Below are 7,961 nucleotides of genomic sequence, written 5' to 3'. Positions count from 1 at the left end.
GTCTGTTTGGGAAAGTCGGCTGAGCATGTAGGGAGATCTAGTGTAGTCATCAACATTGAGAATTTCAACTTTTTTTTCCAAGGTTGACAAAGGAAAAATTGTTGTATTTGCAGTAGTTTCCCTTGTAAAATTCAGGGTAACCTGAACTTAAAAAAAAAAATTTAATATAATTTGACTTTTAAAGAAGGAAAAAAGTGCAGTACAATTCGTATTGTAATTAGTTGAATTGTTGAGTTGAGCTTTATCAATGCAAATTTCAGCCAAAATTCTGTGTTTGGCATCAAAGCACTCTACTGCCACAAAATGTTCATAAGATTTTGAGAAGTTGAATTGAAAATGATGAAGGTTGAAAATAATTTTACTGGAATAACACACAATCAAACCAGAAGCAAATGCCAAATAATACTAGAAATAGGCAATGTCAACAGACAATTGAAAACTTGGACGACTCCTATCATCATCTCCTTTTCTGTACAGAAGCAATGTGATAATTCACAACAGACAGATGATCAAACAGAACCCTTTCTGCAATCAAAGAGGGAGGGAGATGAAAATTTCCTTCCCATCTTGTTAAAACCTCCTTCCAACTAATAAAACTGCGACAACTATGGGAAGAACAAAGCTTCTACCATGCAAACATCTTGTTCTCTCTCGTTTAATCTCCTTCCAACTAATAAAACTGTGAAACTATGGGAAGAACAAAGCTTCAACCATGCAAGAGAGTAAACAGTCTAGGAAGCATCTTACACACTGTAGTTCTCATTGCCTAAACTCATCTTCCCAGATCTAAATCGATGTGGAATACAATTTAGCTCATGGAAGATAACAAACTTCAGTCAGTTGTTGGATCAACAAGCTAATTCGTCTGGAACAACTGTTAGTCACAGCAAGCATAAAACTTTGCTCACTCTTAACATATCCCAGACCTAAAGTTACGCAGCAGATGGATCACTGCAAATCACATGGCCTACCAGATGCTGGTATTGAGGTAGCTTGCTGAAACTGAGGAACCATCATACTCTCACTTTCAATGCAGTTGGCCAGAGTTGCACCATTTTTGGTTGTTTGCTCCAGTAGACGAACAAGTGCGATGAAGATGTCCGTCCTTGTCACATCTCTATTAGCCTGCTTGAAAAAATGTTTTAGTTAACAAGCTTATTGAGAGAAATAGTAATTTAAAATTTGCACTTGATTGCCCAAGTAAAAGGCTTAACTATTCTGTTCACATATAGTAGCAGGATATACAAGTACAGGTAGAAGAAGTATAAAAACAGTAAGTAGTAATCTAGCAGCCTTTTCCTCCACACCGAAATCACTACCTGAACTCCATAGAGGCCACAAACAGAGACGATCTCAAATAGATAAAATGATATCACTAAAAACTAGTCAAGGTTTCTGATATACTCCTAGTTATTTGCACCCCTTTTGGGGATAAGAATACAAAGTTTGAGGTCAAGATTCCCATCTGAAGCAACCATTTACTACAAGACCTACCTCCACAGCAAAGCGCGCCCAGATTTTCTCATTGCGAGTTTCCATAATGCCCTTCAAGATTGTCAGTCCCAATCCTCTAATTATGTCAGCTATTTCTAGAAACAAACCTCTTTCTTCACAAAGCATCTGTCACAACACAAAATGTTAATCAAAACAAGTAAAAATTGCAAAAGCGTCACACCCTGTAACCGATGTCAATGAGTACCTCCACAAGCATTTGACGGTGTTGATTAAGATCCTCAACTATGATAGGGCAGACCATAGACTGGGAGCCCAACTCATATGCCCATGTAACTCCACCATCATAGTTATCTTTAATAAGTAGTCCACCTTCCTTGCCAAGTATCTGCTGAATTCAAAAATAAAAGGATCAGCGTCATAAGTTTCTTCCATCACCTCAAATATTCTGTGAGTTAGTTGTTTAGACTTTCTATAGTACCCTGGTTTTGTACAAGTCCAACTAGTAAAATAATTTTATAAATCTGTACTATTTTTAGTTTCAGAGTAGCATTTATAAGTAACATGTGCGAGATGTCCATGCCACATTAATCTCCTTATAGTTTTGCATCTGCCTTTTAGAGTTTGTATTAGTACGAAAATCTTGCCCAAGAATGCAACTACCTTAAAATCTCCAGTATGCTTCAGCTTGTCCGCATGCTTCGTGACACTTTGCAAGAAAAGCATATGCTTTATAGTTCGTTCTAGGAGTGCATCAATGCTACACTGTTACATAAATCAGGTATCAATCAAGTGCATTACTAGTCTGCGTTTGAAACAGAAATGGAACGAAGGGAAACGAGAAACAAGGTTCAGAGTTTGAATAAGAAACTCACCTTTGCCCCATTTGGCACGATTTCCCTTAATTCTTTGACACGATCTTGGATCATTTGACGATCTTTTGGCCTGGGTCGAGGATTCTCCCCAGGTTTAAGCCTTTTGCGATTTGTCTTGGTCATTTCATCAGGTTTCTTAGAATATGCAGTTGATACACTGCTACTTGGCTTGACATCTTGATGTTCAATCCATGAGCTAATTTGTGACCCACATATGGAACCACTATTGGAATAGCTTCCTTTATCATCCTTGCCGGGCCCAGATCCCAATGAATAGGAGCCAAGACTACCAGGTTTTGTCATGGATTTAGGAAAAGCAAATAAATCTCCCTGCGTTTGACCAGACAAACTGACCATGGAGCAGGGGCGTGAAGCATTTGGAGCAGAGGAGCTACTTGTGTTGGTCAACATTGTCCTGCAAGAAACACTATCATCCATGTTCAGCTTGCCTGAAGGTTGGATACTGGAGATAACAGCATCTAAAAGGTGGTCTGTGCTCGCCCCAGAGAATATGCTGCTCTCTGACTGTCCTTGATTGACAGGATACAAGTCAGTAGAAGCATCCGAACCTTTAAACCACACAGAACTATTCTTATCCAAATATGTTATGCTTGAGTCACACGTACTATTCTGAGAGTTATTCCAGCCGCAATTTAGCAATTTGTTTCTAAAATCAACCCCCAGTATGTCAAACAAGTCATCTCCAGAAGGATTTTGAGCACATCCATCTCCATATAAGGCTTCCCCAAGTGTTAGACTTTGAACTCCATTCCCATGCTTTTCATCTTTAGGAATTAAACTTGGGTTGCACTCGCTTAAACAGGTATTATCAGACTGTTGAGAGAGTTGGGCACTAAAGGCTTGATGCAAATCATTGTCCACTCTGTCATTGACATCAACCAGATGAATGCCTATCAACTTGTTATCTGCAGAAGGATATCCACTTGCAGAGTTATTTGTTAGCAACTTACATGCACTTGAGCAATCAACAGCTTTAGACAAAGAACCCTCTAGTTTAGATGAATTTGCAATCTGAGAGTCACTGACATTATGTGCGCCAGAATTACTATTGCAGGAGAGCAGGTCTGCATCTGAAAGTGAACCCATTGTTGAAACTGATATCCTATTGCTCTTTACACCACCATACGATTCACCTACATTAGCTGATTGGCAAGTGACAGAATCTTGAGAAGAACTGGATACTAGGCCTGCATTAGCTCTTAGAATGGACATCATCATGTTGTTGGATACATTGAAACTTTTATCCATATGATTCTGGAAACTACTGTTGGATAAGATTTGTTGTTCCAGAAATTTTAAGCTGCCGCGATTTATATCTGATGAGCCAATAGCAGGTTGACAATTGAATGTCGACCTTGGAATGCACAGAAAACTTTGCTGATTCAATGAAACTTCAGGGTTTGAGCACATTACTTCAGCTTTTGCAACTCCATTTGCCAGTTGGCCTGTAGAAGGACTATTTGTATTTGCTGATGGACCAATTTTTGCTTGGTATTGTTCTACATGAGATGCCAACGGACTTCGACAAAAGTCAGAGGCTTGAAACATAGCAACAGAAGGATGATCAATACCTTGAACTTGTCCAATCGCACCAGAAGTTTGAGCCAGACATGCTTCCATTTGAGTCAAGTTGGTCTTGAAGTCACAGCTGTTAGCAATAAAAGGAGTAGAGGCGTACATATCTGAGCTCTCAGAACAATTTCTCATAAAAGAACTTCCAGCGCACACAGGAATTCCAAGCTTTGGGGCTGGTTCTTTTGTTGCGTAACTTTCAGATAGCAGGATCCTCGGTACACATCCTAGTTGAAGAACTAAGGTCTTCACATCATTTACAAAAGCCACATTCTCCATAATCTGAAACACAAAATTTGATTCTTTTTTACTTTCTAAAGAAGGTTGAAGAATCATATGATTCGATAATCTCTCGATATAGTCAAAGACTTGCTAAATCCTGTGTTTTTTTAGAAATCAATAGACTTGGTATTGAGAAAACACTAAAATTACCAGCAAATTATAATCCGGAAAACACACATACAAGAGGTGCTAAGCTACCTTTTGGATCCATGATAGGAAGAAAGAACTTACAGGCATGCATGAACCAAGTTGTACAACACCGTGAGGAAGGACTGGAATTACTGCAATTGTCTGCATGTCAAACACAATCAGTATCAATATAACAGGATAGAAGAATCATCTAATGCTCCACTTGGTATCAATAGCATTTTACCTGCATGCCAGCTGAAAATTGTTGAACCACCTCTTTCAGAACCTGATGAAACAGAAAGAAACTCAGTAGCCATTAACATCATTAGGAAAAAAATTCATCATTTGATCCTATTTTTTACATTAACAGCCCATTTTTCGATATTAAGAGAAGAATTGTTTGGTCGAGTTGTTGTAGCATTGGTTTAACTTCGACAGGGCCAAAGTGTACCTAAACTAAATAGGAATGATGGAACAGCTCTATTTAAACATGGATGAATGTGCAGACCAGAGATTCACTTAGATTTCCATCACGTTTTGCACACACGCAACTTTGCACATTGTAATGCTAATTTAAACGCAACTTGAACTGTAGAAACCAGAGAAGCATTATGGTATACCTCTGGTGGATGTGCATCCCTCCTATAGTTCTCTGAAAGAATCCACTGGTGACTTCCAGTAAATGCAGCCCGACCAACTAGTCTGAGAGACAAAATTACCCAAGTTAAAAAAATTATATACATACCCATGCAATACCAAGCAACTCCCCGTGCCAAAAACCACCAACATTAATTAAGATAATCATACCCTTCTCCCAACACATTAACTTGATTTTCCATCATCATCTTGTTTACAAGTAAATGAAGTTCATTTCCTGCCCCAACACCAAGCTGAGAATTACAAGCTTCAGCTGAATTCCAATTTTCAAACCCTTCAATCCCAGAATTTCTGGGTAGACCAGTAGCATAAATCACTGGTTCGTAATAGCATTCTTCCCATATCAAAAGTCTGCCAAGTAACAATCAAGTTAATCAACTTTATCATGCATTTTAACAAAATTGTGCTCCAGCTAATGCAGAAAAGCCAGTTAATGACTAGAACTGGAGAATAATTGGCAGGAACTAACATATATGTTGCCACTTTTATCAGCTTATTCGAGAAACCAAACAAAAAAAGGGTCCAAGATTCAGAACTTCGTCTAAAACAGTAATATAATAACATATGAATCAAACAAGAAAGATGGAATCAGAAATGAATATGTTCATATATACGAAACCAACAGCTGGGAGGATTTCATCAGAGTAGAACAAATCTCCTTTTTCCCCACTAAGATTCTCGGAGACAAGCAGAACGGACCAAACAGAAAACTCCAAAACTAGAAAATGAAAGTTACTGGATTTAAAGCAAAAACAAGACAAGAATATCCAATCAATCTTTCACACGTCAAATCACATCTTCATCGTTAACGTATAAATAAATTATACAACTTCCAACTACCAGATATATTAAACAATCAATTTTACTTGTATATTCATTTTCTTTTACTTCTTGCTTAAACAGCAAATATGAGAAAAAAAAGTGTACAGAACTCCCAATAATTAGCTCCAGCCAACAGTTCACTGATGCAAACAAAGCTGCACAACAGAAAAGTACCGTAATACACGATTCTTTTCCTTTCATTTGTCCTCCATTCTTTCAGCAGCTAAACAGTGGTTAGCACAAAATTCCAGGAACGAAAAAGAGAGACTACTATTTCTTCTTAAAAGAAAACAACACAGGCATATCAGCATATAACAAGTACAGACTTTTAAAATCCACAAAATAATTACTTTCTCTTAAGGGAAACTAAAAAGAACAAAAGAGAATCATTCAACTCACTTGGGATTTTGACAACCGATTTTCCAGAAAACAGCATAAGACCATTGATTGACTCCACACAGAGTCTTCAAAGCCTCTTTTAACAAGCTCCCCATATTGATTGATGATACTACCAGCTGGCACAGAAGGTATAGCCTTTTCTGACTATGAGTACAAGTCGAGAGAGATAGAGATAGGCGGAGATGAATTTAAAGGGTTAACAGAGCTTATAAATATAGAGTAAAATCAGCTTTTCAGTGCCGGAAAGATTCCATCTTTGTTTCTTTCCTTCTTTCCTTCTCCGGCAAAATTGAGTTAAAAGGCCTAACTTCCTCGGCAAGAGCCTCTACCAGCCTGTTTTGTTCTCAACCCACCACTCCTTTTCCTCTCTGGATCCAAGTTTCCTGATATCATGATCCTGCTGCCCATTCTATTCAGAAAGAGAAGGGAAGAAAGGAAGAGGGAAAAGAAGAGAAATGAAACTGAAAGAGAAAAGAAAGGATAAAAATCCCTTCTTTTTCTCTAGCAAAAAACAGAAAAATGAAGAGACCTCAACAGCAGCTGAGAAAAAAACACGCCCTTCGGTGAAATCTACACTATGCCACAAGCCTTTAGCAAGTAGCTAGCCATAACCATCATTTTGTCCATTTTCAAGCTCACCCCAGATTAAAAAAAAAACCCACCAAAACAAAGCTTAGAAATGGCCAAAGATCAGAACTTTATGCAAGTTCTTGAGCTAAAGAGACTGTCTTTATCTGGGCTTGATTGATTAATGCTACTGCGTGCTGTGACTTGTGCTTGTGTTTTCTTGAGAGAGAGGAAGAGAATGTTATTATGCTGCTGCTGCTGCTGCTGAGTGCTGAGTGGAAGGGTGACTTTTGCTGTGCTGAGTGTGTGTTGTGTGTGCAATTCTGAATGGCTAGTTCAGGCTGTGCTGCTCAGGGCTGAGTCTCTTGCTCTTTTGTTTTGTGCTCAGAACTCAGAAGGGAAGACCAGAGACTGTAATATGCAGGTTATGTTTGTAATAAAAATGGACTATGCTATGATTAATCAATGAAAGTCATTAGATTTACAGAAAGGGGCATGGAGATTGGGGGAATTCTGCTTTTGCCACGGAGAGAGGAGAAGAGAGGGAGGGAGGGAGGTGGGGGGTGCTAAAGTGACCTTGGTTTTGTCTGCTTTCTGGTCTTTTTCCATCCTCAGGATCAGGACTTTTTCCTGTCTGCGTTTAGGACTGTACAAGAATCTTGGAATTGGTTCAGATCAGAATTCTTTCCATTTAAGTGTGATTTAATTGGTTTGGAGTAATAAACAAGTCTTTTTAATATATTTCGCTGAAGCCATTTAATTGGTTTAACTGCATTGTTCCACGTCTCAATTTGACTGAGTATGATTCTTAACAAAAGTTTAAACCCAAATTAGTGCTTAAAGGACAGCACTTCGTCAAATGATTCAAAGAATAAAAAAGCAAGAGATAAACCTTAAAACTTTTTCCTAGAATGAGAAATGAATAAAATTTTGACAAGATAACAATTATATGATTCTGACTAATTTTAAGTTAGGTTTTTTGATCGAGGCGTGTAAACGCTCATAGATATCAGATGCTAGGTATATAATGAACACCGTTGACACAATTAAATCACATCAACTGACCGTACGAATATATACTAATAATTATTATCTTTCTTTCTATTTATATATTTTTTATAATTAATTTTATTTTTCCTAAAATTTAATATCTAAAGTACTTCTTAACAAATGTTTACCGGGTAC

The 7,961-nt window shown here is 37.9% G+C and overlaps 1 protein-coding gene across 2 annotated transcripts; it reads right to left on the bottom strand.

Annotated features, from left to right (window-relative positions):
- Positions 1-379: 379 nt before the first annotated feature.
- LOC113705252 (transcription factor LHW) lies at positions 380-7,209 on the bottom strand. Of its 2 annotated transcripts, none has more exons than XM_027227063.2 (10): positions 6,210-7,209; positions 5,139-5,339; positions 4,952-5,033; positions 4,576-4,617; positions 4,434-4,493; positions 2,328-4,202; positions 2,116-2,217; positions 1,700-1,840; positions 1,495-1,620; positions 380-1,125 (listed from the first exon to the last, which is right to left on the bottom strand). In XM_027227063.2, exons 1-10 carry the CDS (start codon positions 6,302-6,304, stop codon positions 949-951), a joined length of 2,901 nt encoding a protein of 966 aa, XP_027082864.1. In that variant the 5' UTR covers positions 6,305-7,209; the 3' UTR covers positions 380-948. The 2 variants fall into 2 exon arrangements, with proteins under 2 accessions (XP_027082864.1, XP_027082847.1); XM_027227046.2 differs by having other exon boundaries at positions 1,700-1,843; positions 6,210-7,162.
- Between the last annotated feature and the right edge of the window lie 752 nt (positions 7,210-7,961).

This window comes from Coffea arabica, chromosome 1e (genome assembly GCF_036785885.1).
Source record: "Coffea arabica cultivar ET-39 chromosome 1e, Coffea Arabica ET-39 HiFi, whole genome shotgun sequence".
NCBI lineage: Eukaryota > Viridiplantae > Streptophyta > Magnoliopsida > Gentianales > Rubiaceae > Coffea > Coffea arabica.
This window is presented reverse-complemented; position numbering and strand designations above follow the sequence as displayed.

Bases quoted from the DNA above. Each gene is read 5' to 3' on its own strand.
- LOC113705252 (XM_027227046.2), bottom strand. From the start codon at position 6,304: ATGGGGAGCTTGTTAAAAGAGGCTTTGAAGACTCTGTGTGGAGTCAAT. The intron at 4,618-4,951 runs GTATACCATAAT...CTGTTTCATCAG, and splicing joins GGGATGCACATCCACCAGAG to GTTCTGAAAGAGGTGGTTCA. The intron at 4,203-4,433 runs GTAAGTTCTTTC...TTTGTGTTTCAG, and splicing joins AACTTGGTTCATGCATGCCT to ATTATGGAGAATGTGGCTTT.